This window comes from Phyllopteryx taeniolatus, chromosome 1 (genome assembly GCF_024500385.1).
Source record: "Phyllopteryx taeniolatus isolate TA_2022b chromosome 1, UOR_Ptae_1.2, whole genome shotgun sequence".
Classification (NCBI taxonomy): domain Eukaryota; kingdom Metazoa; phylum Chordata; class Actinopteri; order Syngnathiformes; family Syngnathidae; genus Phyllopteryx; species Phyllopteryx taeniolatus.
The window spans coordinates 6,648,590-6,665,407 of NC_084502.1; the positions used below are offsets into that span (position 1 = coordinate 6,648,590).

At 41.5% G+C, this 16,818-nt stretch overlaps 1 protein-coding gene across 3 annotated transcripts in view; it reads right to left on the reverse strand.

The window, feature by feature from the left end:
* Positions 1 to 1,208: 1,208 nt before the first annotated feature.
* Positions 1,209 to 16,818, reverse strand: part of mtor (mechanistic target of rapamycin kinase) — an 86,257-nt gene continuing 70,647 nt past the window's right edge. For 2 of the 3 annotated variants that reach the window (XM_061767263.1, XM_061767273.1), the window contains exons 40-58: positions 16,371 to 16,459; positions 16,068 to 16,164; positions 15,568 to 15,666; positions 15,342 to 15,464; positions 15,008 to 15,190; positions 14,737 to 14,871; positions 13,551 to 13,725; positions 11,809 to 11,944; positions 11,560 to 11,707; positions 8,697 to 8,819; positions 8,266 to 8,348; positions 8,116 to 8,188; positions 7,959 to 8,033; positions 7,589 to 7,724; positions 5,821 to 5,886; positions 5,664 to 5,744; positions 5,412 to 5,492; positions 2,974 to 3,079; positions 1,209 to 2,725 (exon numbers count right to left, since the gene is read on the reverse strand). In XM_061767263.1, the coding sequence (XP_061623247.1) occupies positions 2,710 to 2,725; positions 2,974 to 3,079; positions 5,412 to 5,492; positions 5,664 to 5,744; positions 5,821 to 5,886; positions 7,589 to 7,724; positions 7,959 to 8,033; positions 8,116 to 8,188; positions 8,266 to 8,348; positions 8,697 to 8,819; positions 11,560 to 11,707; positions 11,809 to 11,944; positions 13,551 to 13,725; positions 14,737 to 14,871; positions 15,008 to 15,190; positions 15,342 to 15,464; positions 15,568 to 15,666; positions 16,068 to 16,164; positions 16,371 to 16,459 (2,025 nt within the window). In that variant the 3' untranslated portion in view covers positions 1,209 to 2,709. The remainder of the gene's footprint in view (positions 2,726 to 2,973; positions 3,080 to 5,411; positions 5,493 to 5,663; positions 5,745 to 5,820; positions 5,887 to 7,588; positions 7,725 to 7,958; positions 8,034 to 8,115; positions 8,189 to 8,265; positions 8,349 to 8,696; positions 8,820 to 11,559; positions 11,708 to 11,808; positions 11,945 to 13,550; positions 13,726 to 14,736; positions 14,872 to 15,007; positions 15,191 to 15,341; positions 15,465 to 15,567; positions 15,667 to 16,067; positions 16,165 to 16,370; positions 16,460 to 16,818) is intronic. The other variant, XM_061767282.1, reaches the window with a different exon arrangement.

Here is a 16,818-nt window from a genome sequence, read left to right on the forward strand (position 1 = left end):
TTGAAGCCACTTTTTTTTTGTTTTGTTTTGCTAGAATTCTTTACTATCTGCTAAACTACTGCTTGTTGTGAAGTGAGTTGAGTTCAGTGCCACCATACAGCGCTTGTATCTATCTCAAAGTTTTGCTCACAAGGCAAAGCAAAAAAATTGTCCCCAACGACAGCTTGCATCTGGAAAAACTCGCAAGTTGGGTCACTCGCATCTCAAGGCACCACTATATTATTAACGCCTGAAAAGTCTTGCTGACTTGTTCTTAATGTTTTGGAAAAGGTGGAAACTGGTCAATCCCAAGCTGCGGTCATCACTTTACATCACTGACCAACACAGTGCCACAGAGAGTATTATTTGTCACCATCGACTTACTTCCCGCAGAAACCAGCACTGTTTTGTTGTCACCCCAGTCCATATACACAGTTGGTAAACAGCAAAATCCCTCCCTCAATCAATGGAGCCCATTTAACATGAGCTATTGACTCACCTGCCCCTCTACAGGCTCGGTGGCGGGTGCTGACAAAACAAGCAAATTAGACGAGTGAGAAATAACAACAGAAATGGCGGCGCTCGGCATATGAAAAGACACATTTTCGCTAATGAGGTTTTGGGAGCAGCAGGGGGAAGAGTGAGATACGAGTGAAAGGAAGAAACAGAGGAACAGAGGAAACAGAGACGGAATGGATCGATGAGAACAGATAATCACCAGGGCTCTGTCCCAATGTGTAAAGAGTGTGACATTGCAGAGGTGAGGGAAGAGATCAATGGACTGCTTTTTGTTGATCTGTAATCCTTAACTATCTATAAGTAATTAACCTTCAAAGGACAATGTGAGCGCTGGAGAGGGAATAACAATGAGCACATATAAAACACCAGCAATTTGGCTTTGCGATGAGGGTAAACCACTGCGTCACCGCTGTTAGAACAACATATCTGATGTCATTACGGAGCCAAATTGTTCAACAACAAATTCAAAGTCTGACTGCTAAGCTTTTCAGAGAACATTTCTTCTTTTATGTGTGACCTGATAACCGCATCCTATATTGACAGAAAAGATGGAAGGAGGATGATCTTATTAGGAGTCAGAGTGCCCTCTGTGGGCAATAAAAGAAAAACAAGAGGAAGGATAGTCAGTAAATCTGCCTGACGCTAAAATGTGCGAGCCTTCATTTTCTTCATTCTGAGCAAACGACAACCAAATGAACACAAGGACAAAGTGTGGCTGTGCACCTTTAATGGCACACAATGCCTGTACAGTGTGTCATCATGATTTCAAACTTCATTCATACCATGTCATGGATTACACGTTGAGTTTAAGTTAGTAAAAGGCTTACCATGTTACTGAAACGTCACAGTAATACAGTACGACATTACCAGAGAGCCGGGTGTCTAAGAAGCATCCAGCGTGCAAAGTCAAATTGTGCCGACATGGCCATAGTAGAAAGCTCTTAGCATGGGGTTTTGTTGTTGCTGTGGGCGCACAGGGCAGTCGACTGAAATTAGGATAATTAGGTAAAAACAGAGCTTGGAAGTCGCTTTTCCCAAAAACGCATCACCGAAAAATATTACAATGCTCCACAAAGGAGGGATGGGGGGCTTGGTTGTGGGTGGTGGTTGGGGGGGACTCAAACAGCAAAAGCTGCACTGTGTAAAAAAAAATTTGGAGTATGATCAACATGGCTAGCTGCCATATGCTAATTGTGTTTTTAAAAAAAAAAGTGGTCTACCTGTTAAATGTCACCTATGAAATACAAATGGAAAATGTACATCTTAATGTCCTTTTGAACTTCTACTGTAGTCGGATCTCTGGAGTGCTTGCCCACATATTTAGTGTGAAATCAAACAACCATGTAAAACTTGAGCGAGCCGTTCTGCACTCCGCCATTGTAATGTAGAAGTGGGGCAGATTTACATAATAACCACCCCAACACAGTTTCTCAGCCAATGACTGGGCAGCTAGGCTGGGTGAGGTTCCAGAGCCAAAGAAGCACTTTAAAGCAGTGGCCGAAGCACTACGGCGTCTAAGATAAAAGGAGCTGCAGAGTTGGCAAAGATTAGCGTTAGCGAACAGCGCTTTTGAAAATAATGTACTAATAATGTTCGGCAAAGCTGGAGATGTGGGGGTGTTTGTGTTTTTTGTTGTCATGTGTCTCACTGCTACATTTCATTGTCAAGTGCATTGACAAATTCAGCATGTCATAATGCAATGGGACGAGGCGGAAGTGGAGACGAGCCAAACAGGAAGTGGAAAGGCACCAGCGACATCCAGCCCACTGGTTGTCATTCGAACAAAAGTTGTTAGAATGACAACCAGGTGCATCTCAAGCAATTAGAATCGTGTCAAAAGCTTAATTTAGTTGGAGTTCATTTCAGAAAGTGAAACTCACATTGTAGAGATGCACTACACACACTCAGACTGAAATATTTCATAATTCTTTTAAATATATATGTATAATTTTGATGATTATAGTTTACAGCAAATGGAAAGCTCAAATTCATTATCTCGAGACACTAGAATATTACATAATCAATCATCAATAAACAATACAAATGACTTCTAATGTAGAAATTAGGAAGGAGCTGTGGTCAAGCTTTGCGGTACGACTGTACATTTTCATCCAGGGAATAAATCTGTGAATCGAGTTTGTGAGAAAGTGTCTTCATGATTTAACATTAAGAAAGAATGCAGAGTGTAACAAAGGCTTCCAAAATGGTTCTTCACCAAAAGGGACACCTAAAGAGAGAGAAAAATAAAATTATGAACAAGCCATGCTAAAGTGCTTTTTACAGTTTATATAGATTGACACGATGAATTATTAAAATTTGCCAAGTGATTTGATTTGATTTTTTTTAACATAGACACACTCTACAATCATTTTATTATTATGATTGATTGACTATGGCCAATAATGTCAACAATGCTGCTAATTGTACTTCTGTTGCTCTGTGTCTGCAGGTGGACAAACAACCAGTGGTACTGACCATCCAATGTAACACTGGCACAGGTTTTCATGGGACGTGGCCTGCTTTATCAGCAGCTCGACTTGTGTTGGCACATCCAGTGTCTCGTCATGAGAGAAGTCTCGACCTGGAGGGAACAAAGCCTCATCAAAATGCTTCACAGGTTTAAAGTATAATGATGTTCATTTGGATTGACACAGAGAGTACATGGACCACGTAGATCTACAGTGGCCTTGCCCGAGGCCAAGTACATGAACAGTGACAGTTTGAGCCTCACTTCCTCCACAGTTCAAGTGTCCAGGAGGAAAGGTTGAACCCTCAATGCGTGTGTGTACAGTATGAAATGCGACCAAGTTAGATGGGTGACACAATAGTCACTTACGAGCGTGTTTCTTTCTCAACACTGACGGTACACAGCACTTTAGCACTGCCACGCTTAGGGTGCATCTACACTACAAGGCTCCAGTGAACAAATTCTGATTGTGACACAGTGATATGCATCACGAGGAGACACAAATGCATGACATTAAATAAAGCAGATTTTATTTGATCAGATAAGGATAAAAATCTGATATGAATCATATATCAGACAAGCAAACAGGTCATATGCAGTCAGTTTCGAATGTTTCTTTACTTTCATGTTTGAGCTGCCCAATGTTGAAGCTTCCATTTGAGTGTGTAGTTGTTTCCTTGCGTTTCGGAGAAATAATAAATAGAAGCACGTTGACATCGGATATGGGCTATCACTCACAAGTAGATGTGAATAGTAAAAACAAAAAAACCTTGGAAAAATAGACCCTAATTTGGCTTCTTTTTCCAGCACGGGTGTATAGGTGAGATGGTACAGCTGTGCCAGCTATGTCTGAACAGTGTGAGAATGAGCCATCAACGAATTCCACAAGGAAGTACAGGTAAGTACAGAAGTACACGCTGTAAATAAAGGCCGTGTAGATAATCCAGCATTGGTGTTCTTTCTTCTTGACCTATGACGATTTAAACAAGATAAGCTTTGAGAGAAAAGGATCCTGTTGTTGACTTGTTCCTGTTTCTATTGTCACACAGAAATAAGGATTTTCTGTTGGCCAATTCTTATGATTGTGATTGGTACCTAAAGTGGATGTTATTTTGGCACCCATCCAAACTTTGACAATTGGGAAAAAAAAAAAATGGAGAGCTTCGCCTTTCGGCTTAGCTCCTTCTTTACCACAGCGGACCGATACAAAGTCCTCATCACTGCAGACGCTGCACGGATCCGCCTGTCGATCTCTCGATCTCTCGTTCCATTCTTCCCTCACTCGTGAACAAGGCTGGGGTCTTGTGAAAATATAATAACTCAAGACTGGGGTCTTGTTCACGAGACCCCAGTCAGGAAGAGAAAACGTCTTCCTGAATTTTTCATCTTCATAGAGGTTTTTGGAGCTGCGCTTTGTCTGGTCCCTCACCTAGGACCTGTTTGCTATGGGTAACCCTGCCAGGGGCATAAAGCCCCAGACAACTTAGCTCCTAGGATCATTGGGACACACAAACCCCTCCACCACGATAAGGTGACAGCCCAAGGAGGGGCAAAACATGAAGTATTATCTGTATTTTGTATTTTTTCATATAATTATTTTGATGTTAAGCACTTCATTTGAACACGTAATACTTTGTTTGTATTTACTTGCTCTTATTTTGAAATTCACAGCCCTACTTTTATTGAGTAAATGACAAAACACACAGTTGTGCTCATATGTTTGATTAAAATTTGTAAGATGGGACCAATTCTTTCAAGAAAACATGAAGGGCCAGGCGAAACACATTTAGTTTTATTTTAATGGGCTTCAAATTAAACTCTCAAGCATTTCAGAAAAAGCATTATCATCATACAAAACATAATCATAAAGAAATTAATGATGGTTGTTGTTCAGTCATCAGTCGTATTTAAAAAAACAATATTTCCCAAATTCTGCCATATGTAAACTTAAGAGCACAACTGTACATACTATGCAGTTATATGTACCCCTGTCATATTGGAATGAAAGTGTCGGCTAAACCTTTTTCGTAGCCTCGAGGTGACGCTAGCATATTAGAATGAAAGTGTAGACCTTTCTCATAACCTCTAGACGGCGGTGGCACATTGAAATGAACGTGTACCGCTTTTTCATAACCTCTAGATGGCAGCATACATTTATAAAATGGGAAAGTCGTATTATGCGCACCTTTGATTTTTGACATTTTAGGGGGGGAAAAAAAAATGCACGTTATACACATAAAATTACGGTACCTATCTTTGTCTGATGGCCTTGATGAACCTTACTGCCACCAGTAACAATATCAACTCTTTAGAGATGAAAACTGTATCATGGAATTATTATTTTTTTTGCACGAGTTACAGTCAACATTTACAATAATTTCTCTGTGAAGATGTGGCATTGTGTCAAGAAGAAACTACACTGCTGGTTGAAGGCTGCAGACCTTACCTGTAAGTTTATCTCGCACTCTGTTGATAATTTGAATGGCTTTCTTGTTGAGGGCTTCAGGTTGCACCAAGCCATCTCCGACTGAAACACACACACGGTTGTTGATGAGAAACTTAAAAATTCAAAGCTCAAACTCTTGGAAGGATATCACAGTGTACTAAATTGGGACAAATCAGTAGGTAGAAGTTGGCTTGTTCGCAGAGAAAACGAGCGCGAGCATAACGAATAACGTGTGAAAATATAATAACTCACTGAAAGAGTGAATGGATTCAGGCACTGTGGTCCCTGGTTTCTTGTGCGTGGTCTCACCCATTTCTATTCCCTCAAGGGCTTCTGTGTAAGAGGAGAGAGCACTGTCAAGAGGGGCAAAGACATCTTTGTACAACATCAAGCAACACTGATGACTCACCCACAGACTGACCCGCTGTGTACGAGTCCGTCCGGGTGCGCGAGCGCTTGTTGCCTTTTGTGTTAGCTGGGGGCCAGAGAGAGGTCAAGTTTGTTAAAGATGACAACGACTTGTTTTGTTTCTCTCTCTCTCTCTCAAAAAAAAAAGCGCAGTGAATTCTACTTTTGATTCTAGACAAGTTAATGTGCAAAACAGTTTGATTCTGTAAAACAAAGTCATTTTTATACTCCATATAGTTACCGTGAGCGGTACTTTCATCCATATTTGCAGAAACAGTTTTTCAATAAAATAGCAAAAACAAAGCCAGATTTTCACATTGACACATTACCTTTTAAAACTCTTAAGGTAGTTTTCTTTAAAATAAAGGGCTAAGCCTGGTGTCTCCTTGATTTTTAATGTTTAAACAAAAAGCCTAATTCACAGTAAACCAGATGTTTAAGGATATACATCAAAGCGAATGTGAATGACCAATCATAACTTAACTTATCACTTATTTTATTTGATATTTCTTTTCTTATTTTTGTCCAATACAGCAACATCATCTGTTCTGTTGCCTGATATGATCTTGAAAATGGAAGGAAAAGTAGAAATTCATATTTTACACTGTGTGTCATGACAGTGCCTGCTGGCCTCCTGTTAAACCACCTACATACTACTGTTCCTTTGTCCAGCCAGGCAGTTGCGAAACATTATTTCATAAAGTAATAATGTGCCATTTTCACAGGCAGAGAAACCGGTCACACTGAGCCAGACTGCAGCGGCAACACAACAAATCCGCACATGCTGTCCTACTATGCAATTCTCCCTCCTAACTGACAGCACTTTGCAATTTGTGATCCGTGTCGAACAATGATATTTGTCTTCTGGAGTTTGGTTACTTATCAATTTTGACATTTATTTGTGTGAAAAGAGATTAGGTACCCTACAGCTACGACTGGTAACATGACTGGGAGGTGCAAAGAAAGACTGCTGATTTTTTTTGTTTTTTTTGGAGAGTTGCAACGGGCGCCTTGACAGTGTTGGCCGCTTCCCTCCCTTGATTTCAGACTGACATTTACCTTGTGTGTGTAGGCTAAATACTGGAGTGGCAGATCGCGCTTTAGGTGCAAATATTTGACTCAACGTCGAGTACGGTAATCCTCCACTATACTGTAGAATGGTTCAGATGGTCAATTGCAGATATCTATTTAGCACACACGTATTTTGACTTGCAAATTTAACACCATAATGCAGCATACGATACGAAGAAGTCCAGCTATTCTTTTTATAGAATATGATTCTTCTGAAGAGCCGTAAACGCTGAGCTTTGCGGTACAGTACAGGGGAATGAAATTCAGTTCCTAAGACCACAAAAATGGAGTGCACAGAACAATTCACTGCCGGTGCATGTGACACACCGCTGCGTATTCAACTGGCGCAAACGACGGCGGATTACTGTACTGCACTGGCATGGCACGCTACACCACAGATGCATATAGATGTACATATTGTATGGCGGGCCGGAACCTCTTATGTCCAAATTCGGTCAATGTCATATTTTCTTTCACGAATTGATACTATTGGTCAGTCCCTACATGAGTCTGTCATTTTTACAAATGATTACCCAATTTTGCTCTCTTTGATGCACAACACCAGTGATATGCAAAATTCTCAGTCGCCTTCTGTTAAAGAAAATCCTAAAATGGCCACTTTAATGGAATTTTTGTTTCCAGGAGTAATTGCTGATTGTCTTTTCTTAACAGGAACACAGAACACCACATGTCCTTACTGTCCATGAGTCTCCAGTTGAGCAGCGGGTCATAGACGAAGGCCTCCAGCACAGCCATGACGCTGTCTCTGTGCTCCCTCAGCACTTCCATCACCGTGTGGCACGTGATGCGGTAGTTGCCATCCAAGCCTGTCACCTTGCACACAGTCAAATACACACATTTACTGGTGCCAACAATCGCAGTTTCCTTCCTGGATAAATCAATGGCAAAGGGAGTCAAAATAGAAACTATTCATGGGAAAATACTATTGCGAAATTGCTTCGATACAGAGGGACTGTGATGATCAGACAAGATTCTGGTTAAGTCCAATAGTTACGACAAATAGCTAAACAGTGATGTTAATGATGAGGAAGATGTGGTGCCAGTTACCTCCATGGCATTGGTCAGCATCCTCGTCAGTCTGAAGGGGATCTTTTCAGGGAACTTTTCTCTCGTCATGGCAACCTGAGCAATCATGTAATCCTGGTTAATATTGGGCCAAATAATCGTATGATGGGTGTGTGTTGCATAAATAATTTCCTCTTACCTCAAAACAATCTCCAAAGTCAATATGGAGGATCTTTCCACTTAACCGATCCAACATCAAGTTAGAAGGATGCCTGTGAAGAATATAAGCATAATCTCCCTATAAACAAGTGTCACGGCATGGTAACTTTCCGATCGTTGATGAGTCGACCTGTCACCCAGTCCCAGGATGTAGCCGACCATTGACATCACAGCCAGAGAGCGAGTATAGTTCGTCCTCCTGTCAAACCACACCTGCAGTAGAAATAATGCCTGGCTTACAAAATGTCTACACAAGATCCCAAATTAAGAAAAAAAAGGGTATTATGTTTAACAAATAATCGCTGCACATTCCAATAAGATAAACTGTATTCAAAATTGCAGGGGTACCTAATGAAGTGAGCAAAAGTTCCCTCAGTGACACTTTCCTCATCCTACAATAATAGTTGCTCTTTTATTGTATGTTTTCTGATTTTAGACAGTTGTTTTTTGTCAAGTGTCCTTGACATTTTACCCCTTAACCAATGAACTGTGAGAACGGATGCTAAAAAGATCCTTGTCCTTGCTAGTGCTGCAAATGAAGAAAGAAGTAAAGTATTTCACCTCCGAACTGGGGCTCTTGAGCCACAAGAGCTTCGCCAGGTCATCTCCGGCCGTGTTGTTGACAGCGTGCTCAAACACCTCCACTTTCTCCATCAATGTCAGGTGGTCATAGTCTGGCGCCATCTGGAAGAAAAGTAGCCTGTTGCATTAACATTTAAGATGCTCAGCCATGATATTCGGTGAGCAAGGCCTCCTGTTAAGCAGCACTATTAGAGTGAACAGAATCCAGTCCAACATATTAAAAGGCTTACTGCAGGGGGAAAAAAATACATATATATCAGATAAAAACCTTATAAACACCTTTAATACTGTGATCCCTGAGCACTAAGCCATATAGATTCTTTTTGACGAGGCGGAAACGGGTAAAAAAATGGGATTGCCAGGCAGGGCGAGGTATGGTGGGTGCTTTTGCCACCTGGGCCGCTACGGTAGACAGGAAGGCCAGCCTGCATCTACCTGGAAAGATGCTGGCCAACGGGGTTCTGGTGAAGCGAGGGTTGATGAGTCATCAGCTCGATGTTAATATGATGATTCCAGAAACGCTCATGAAAAATATACCGCAAGGTTTGGAAGCAGGCTCTCCTCAGACAAACGGGACGCTGGACAACCCAAGCCGAAAGGACGTCCAGCTGACTCCCTTTCTCACAACTCAACGCATCGCACAGACAGAAGCCTGGAATATCCGCACAACGTAAGAAGTCAGTAAAGCGTCCCAGATACTCGTAGCTGCCAAACTATGGATGGACTCAATCAGGTGAAATAATAATAAGATGTTATTAAGAAACAAAGCAAGAAATATATGATAAGAACAATATATGTTAAGAATATTATCATACTGAGAAGGAAATTCAATGGCAAGATAGGTCAACATAACCCAGGAGTTTTTCCCTTGCCCATATCGGGCGTTTAGACCACGGAATGTTGTTGAGCTTTGTGAACCGTGGTGGGCCTGTGAAGCCTTTTGGGACTCTTTGGTGATGAGAGGCTATACAAATAAACTTGACTTGACATGGAAAAAGCAAATGGGCAAACACGGTCTTGGTAAAATGAACACCGATGTGCCTTTCGCAAATTGGTGATGGGCATCACCGGGGATAAATGACCGCATCTGGTGATGTCTATGCATTCCAGACTTGAAACTGCAATAGACTGGAAAGTATTTGCAACCGAGTATTAAAAAGTCAAAAAGAAGTTGGATTTATGATTGTTAATTTGTCCCGTCCAAAGTGGGAGGCATGTATACAAACAGTTGTAATTCCTACACCGTTGACCTGATTTGGATGCAAATACCCTCAAATTGAACATGAAAGTCTGCAGTTGAAGCACATTTCATTTCAAAATCTATTGTGGCGGTGTTTACAGCCAAAAAGATAAATATGCTACTACAAAAATAAACTACACGCAGTCTTAAGAATGCAATACATTTATACATATCTTGCCATTTCACCAATCAAACAGACATATCAAGGCATACTCATTTTGACGCTTCATTCATTGGTTGAAACTTCAGTAGATGCTGCTTTGTTGTCATTGACTATTTTTGTTAGTTAAATGTGAGAATGATTGGGACATTGCACTGTTGCAAGACAGCGTTCAATTCCTTTTCTAAATTACCTCGACACAATCGTACTGTATATTGCAGCTGTGGCTTTGCTTAGTATATGTTGTTTAATCGGGCATGTCTGAGGCGTGCACGTTTAATTAGCATGCGGCAATTAAGGAGCCTCAATGCATCTTCCTTTAAGGCGAATTGGTGTTCATCAGAGAACAAATGAGTGTAAATAGCATCCTGTGTTTTAATGACTATTTGAAATGTAATGTGTAACAGTTGATGTCGTATTTGAAAACTCATTTTACAACCACAGATGGCAGAAAAAGTGAAGGCCATGTGTTTGCTTAATTAATCATAAGTATGCTTTGTATAAAAATAAAGGGATTAAAATGAATCTCAGTCATTTGAACTGTGTTTCCACCTCAATGTGGCTCCTTGAATTAAAGGACCAGTGTGTAGGAGTTCAGGGCAACTGAGGCAAACAAATCTAAATACAGACTCCGTAGTTCAATACATCAGTGATGCCACTTTGCTTCAGAAGGTTTTTGCGGTGGGATGAAAAAACAACATATTTTTCAATAGGCATCATGCTCTTGGGAGGTTATGGGCACAGTCTACACGGGCACTTGAAGACAACTCTCAATAAGTGTGTCATTTGTTACAATGGGAACCTCTGCATACATTACATAACGGAGTGATGAATCACGAGTTGGTGCGTGGAGTTGATATGGTGAGTTAGTAAGGTTTCCCTGTCTCATTTTCCGAAGTGGACTCTAAGAAGAAAAAGCAATCAAATTCTTTCATAATTACAAAGAACCCCCATAGGGTGATGGATGCGCAGATATGACCTTCCACTTTGGATCATTTGTCCTCGACTCCCTTTAAAGGCACTTTTCGAAGCTATCGATATTGCTTGTTGTCAAGTGTGTTTAAGATACCATTCTATTCCATACTTAAAACTCACACGAAATGATGCCAAATGTGGAACAATTCAGAAGAAGTGGAGTTTAAAGAAGTTTTTTTTTTTTTTTTTTTTTTTTTAAATAAAACTGGCTTTTTGATTTGAAAATGTAAGAAACTAAAATTGCACTCAGTGAAGACCTCTGTCAAGGCAGAGCTGGATTACATACTGTAAATCCTAATATGCTTGAAATTTTCCATAAAGATTCATGAATATCTCACTGATAAAACTCAACGGGGGGGGGGGGGGCAAAAACACCAAAGTCAGTAAACTTAAAACCCATTCTAACATATTTGACTTACTCCTTTGCTAACAGTTTTGAGGAAAGACTGGAGGCAGTGGCTACATACCCTTAGCATGATGCGATGTTCAATGTTCAGTAGTATCTTTTTCTTTTCTCTGTAGTCTCTAATGAGGGCATGCAGGGTGTCACAGTGAGGAACCCAGCCAATCAGGCCCGAGTTTGTAGACAAGGGGATCACTGCGTAGCGCTGGATGCTAACGGGTGTAATGCACGGAGGAAGACCTTTATTAATCAAGGCAGTCAAGAGTTTCCAATGAAGACGCTATTGTGCATGCGTACATAGCAGTGGATATACCTGAGGTTCTTGCGCAACGATGCGGGGTCGTTTGCCAGCAGTGTGTTGACCAGACCAAATAGCTGCATGACTCTCTCGTCCTGCCTGAGGTCCTCGTGGCCCTTCAACAAGAACATGAACTCGTGGCCGTTGCTGCCTGCAGGGGGAGCCACAAACACAACATAGACATGTTCTACCCGTGAGGAAGCAGTAGTGCTGTATGAATACAGAATCATTCATCAACAATCTATACATGTTCACATCCTATAGGAATAATGGTAAGGTGTCCCCATACGTCTGTCCATCTAGTGCATATTAGTAAAGGCCTATTCGGGATCACTGTGATCATCTTAAGGGTCGTGCCGTTCGAAAGAGTTGCGACTGCATTATTGTGGTCTCACCAATAGTATAATTTGCACACAAATATTAAACGAATCTATTTCTCGTTTGCTCCTCGAGATTTTCCAGGCAAAGCAACGCGTTTCCCATCGTAAGAGAGCCCCGACAGTAAATCTCGGGAGCCCGGTAGTGGGTGACAGGTCTTAATCTGATGTCTTGCTCCAGAGGTCAGTTGATTTATTGCCTTTCATCTTTTACAGCCCATGTTGTGTATCACTGATGGCGAAACATAGGAACAAGGTACGACACAGCCCGGTGGAAAGTGGGAGGTAAAGTGAACCATTTGTGATTAATAGCAGCGTGATTTGGCTTCGAGACAAGGTGACTTTACAGTGGCGTGGCATTTTTAAACGCCTTTCAGCCTTGTATTTCATACCACACATGGGATGGTCTCATTGTCGTTTATTTATGGCTTCAAATTCGTGTCAAAGATTGGTGTTAGGGAGAAGTCCTGGTTTGCGTGTGAAGACAAATCTTCATCACTACGTCAAGGAACTGCTCGGGTCGAACACCATGTGTTCCACATTTCTGGTTGAACGCTACCTCCAATTTCATTTGATTTTATTTATTTTTGCTGTAGGAAACAATGGAAATAGAAATTCCATGGTTAAACTATCGCCATCTTAAAACAATTAACTGTACGGGCAAGTGTTTTAAGTAAAAGTAAGTAAAATAACTGTAATACAAGCGTAAACATAGTGACGGTTTGTCATTCACCTATTTGTTGAATTTTTGGGAGGAACCTATTCTCCGTTATTTGCTGAAAAACTCGCCTGTTTGCTGCTTTTGTGCTCAGGCCGAAGCAATAACAGTTTTGCTTTGCCGCCTTCTTGTGGCACGTATAGGCAATTACAAACCTTTTTTTGGGGGGAGGGGGGGGGTTATCAATCAGTAGTGGAATAATTTTCAGTCTCGAGTCTATGTTCATCATCACATTTTTCCTGTAATGGCATTACTCTGGCCCTTCTGTGGTGGCATAATAAAAATACCACACACAAAAAAAGCCAAAGAAAACACATATAACCTTATTCCTTTGCTGAGTTCAAGTGAGCTGAGGTCTCGCAAGATACGCAGAGGTTTTGTTCAGTTTTATACAAGTCAGCGATTCAAATTACAAACTTTAGACGGTTTGCGGATGCCCAGAGAATTTTCAAATGACTAATTGTAGTTCAACTAGATGTTCCACTTACACTACTCTCTTCTACTCTGTGTGTGTGTTTTTTTGTGGTTTGACCATGTTTTGACAAGAGTACTGGTTCAAATTTATTAAGTGTCAAAGTCAAAGTCAAAGAATCACAAGCCTGTTTTCCTGACCTAATGAGTTAAGCGCTTCCAGACTATATCAAACGGCAACTAATCCTCACCCATAATGGTGAGTTTGCGTGGGCGCTGCTTGGATGTGATGACCTGCAGGGAGGGCGCGATGGACTGGATGCGAATGATGGGCTGGTTGGGGTCGTAGGTGCCCGGGACGGCCAGTTCCAGGTCGCGGCACATCAGCAATTTTGGAGAAACATACTGCAGCTCCAGAGAAGTTAGCTGCATGGAATTGTGATGAGAACAGTTAATGAGATGGGCTGATGATGCAGGACTTGGAAGCTAATTTTTGTGTCAAAGGGAACAAAAAGATGCAGGGACAAAACTGCGTCTGTCAGCAATACCTCGAGTATACGTTACTAATCATGTTGCCCCCACAACAGTTGGAAACTTTCACCACAATAAATACCTGATGTCTTTCTGCATCCACTAATTCGGCTCGGTCTTAAATGGCACCACATCGCTGTGCTTATTTATGCATATGTAGGTTATTTAAAGGCTTGCTGCAGTTGTGGATGCTGATGTAAGGTAATTTCATTGCTGCATCGACCTGTGTTTGCAGCTTGGAGGTACCACAAAGAGGGTTTATTTCCGTATACCCAGTGGGCATATATTTGCAGCATTCTCAGCATGTTATTATGTCGCTGAGTATTCCATAATGTCACAGCAGGGAGAATGCCCCCCCCCCCCCACCACCATTCCCCCCAAGTGCTGCATCAAATCACGGTGAAACTGTGAAGTCAAGTGACGTGTCCCTGTCAAAATTGCTGTCATTCTTTAAACGTGAGGAAACTGAGGCATGCCATATGCCAGCGCTCTTCAACTCAACTAGCATATGATGTAAGGAATTTATTTTGTTCCTTCTTTGTCACGTTGTACTCAAATATAATGATAGGTTTCCACCAAACTGTAGAGTTCAATCGACCATGGTACAGATTGGAATGGCAGCTCCTGATCTGGCTCGTGAGTGCGTAGGTGGAATGGTAACAGCTGTCATCCAAATAAATAGTGTGAGATCATAGCAGTGTGACACAGTATAATCTATTCAGCAAAGAATAGGAAGGTCACACAAATCACTGTTAAGGAGGTTTTCTGTTTTTCTGCACATTTATCAGCACAGCCGAGGGATGCATGGCATTTGGTACTGTACCTTTTCATGCATGAGTAGCATACACGCTAGCTGAGGAAGTAAGCTTGTTCTCACAAGATTTGTATTACTACAGTTTTGCTCACCTGCGGCAGTTGTTTGGAGATGCGTCTGAACACATGATAGTAAAGGTCCCAGGCCTGGGTCAAGTCCTTCACATTTCCAGAGCGCATGTACTTCCTGCACCAATCCTGAGCCTCCATCAGATCTCTGCCATAAGCCTTTAGCATGAATAAAAGATGAATACCCTTAGATTAGAATTATTTAGTTTTATATCTTTTTTGTTGTAAGGTACGAACTAGGTGTACCTTCTGGTGTTACAATGAAGAGGAGAGATTTAATCTGCCAGACACACACCTGATTAAAAGAGGTCTCTTTCAGGGTCTGCGGCCCTCTCTCCATCATGGCGTGTAAAGGTTCCAGCACAGCAAACATGCCCTTCACGTTGCGCTCCCCAAAGTACAGACGTGAAGCCTCCTCGAGGCCCTCGTGCCACATCTCGTGCCACAAGATGGCAACTCGGATCAGCTCCTCACTAACCTGGACAAAAAAAGGATAAAACAAAGTAAGACCCAAAGCACTAAATATACAGTCGCCATGTGTAGCAGTATTAATAAAATATTTCAATATAAAAGATGATGTTATCATTTTTGAAAGCATAGTTAGGGAATAATGACAATGACGTTCAGACCATGATGGCTTGCTGAACCAGAGTGTTGCAGTGTTCACACATGTTCTTCAGGATTTTGTTTGCAGCATTGTGGCGAGCGGTGGTGGTCGACTTCGAGGCCACAGTTAGTGGGTAGATCAATGCCTGGAAACGATTGATTCATATTGTATCACTAGTTATTGCTTTAAAGATTGGAGTTTAAAAAAAAAGGGTGGGGGGACATTGAGTAGTTGTAGCGCAGACTTACTTGTGGATGATACCGCCCAATGTCTGTTAGCAGCTGATGGATGAGGCGACCCACCAGAGGACGAGGGGTGTCAATTCGAGCGATGAGTTGTGGGATCACCTAAATAGCAAACACAGAGATGAGAACTTAGATGGCAGATCCCCAGCAAGGCTTTAACAATTTTTACCTCACAACTACAACAAATAAGTGTTATAACATGACAGTTGACAGGGAAAATGTGTCATTTGTTCTTTTTTATTAAATTGCTGCCAAATGCGATGAAACTACTTTTATATAAAGTCTTCAGACCCTAACTACACAGTATATTTCTGTATAAAACATTGGTAAACATTGGGCGGACTCTCATTTTCATCGACAACAATGTCATTAATAATGATTAAAATACAAACAAGCGTACGGTAAACTAATGAACAGACTAAACATTGGTGATGGAAAAATTATAACTAGGACAAAACTGTCTTGTGTCGTGGCCATTAATTGATGACAATAGTATGTTTTACCTGCAGCCAGGTATCGATCTGGATGGTCTTGATGCCCTCCACGAGGGCCTCATTCACTTCAGGCCAATGGCCATAGTCAAACCACAGAGTGAGAACCCTAAAAAGTACAATAATAAAATAGTTTGCGAGGATGAGCGGAACAGTAAATGGATGGACGGATGGATGTGTAAAAAGAACTCTCCTTGTTCTCACACAGCGCCCTGAGTGGAAGAACAACCAACCACTAGAGGTCCTCTCAAACCCACATTCAGAGTCATGCGATCAACGTTTGCTTTGACGACACAAGGCGGCTTTTGGACTCACCTGAGTGTGTCCTGCAGGTTGTTTCCTCTGGACAAAGAAATGGAGCGGAAGAACCCTTGGACAGCAGGAACCGTGTACAGAAGCAATGTCTTCAAGAGAAAAAAAAAGACGCATAGCGGAACATATGACTGCAATGATTAAAGCGGTACAGAAATTGGAGGGATGGATTAATATATGGTCTTTATATTTCCCACTTTTAATTGGCAGTTAAAGATTATGTTGATTTATCAGGCCTTGCTTGAAGCAAGGGACTGATGCACTATAGTATAGTATTTGGCTGCAACCTGTGGATGCGCTGTTTATTCATTCGGTTTCAACTCGTCTAAAGCTGAACCATATATCTTGTCAGGGAAGGCAAGTTGAGCAACATTGCATCTCCAGGCACTCTCTCTCAGTTCAACGCTGGCATGAAAACAGTAGTTCACAACATTATTCACCCATTCCATTC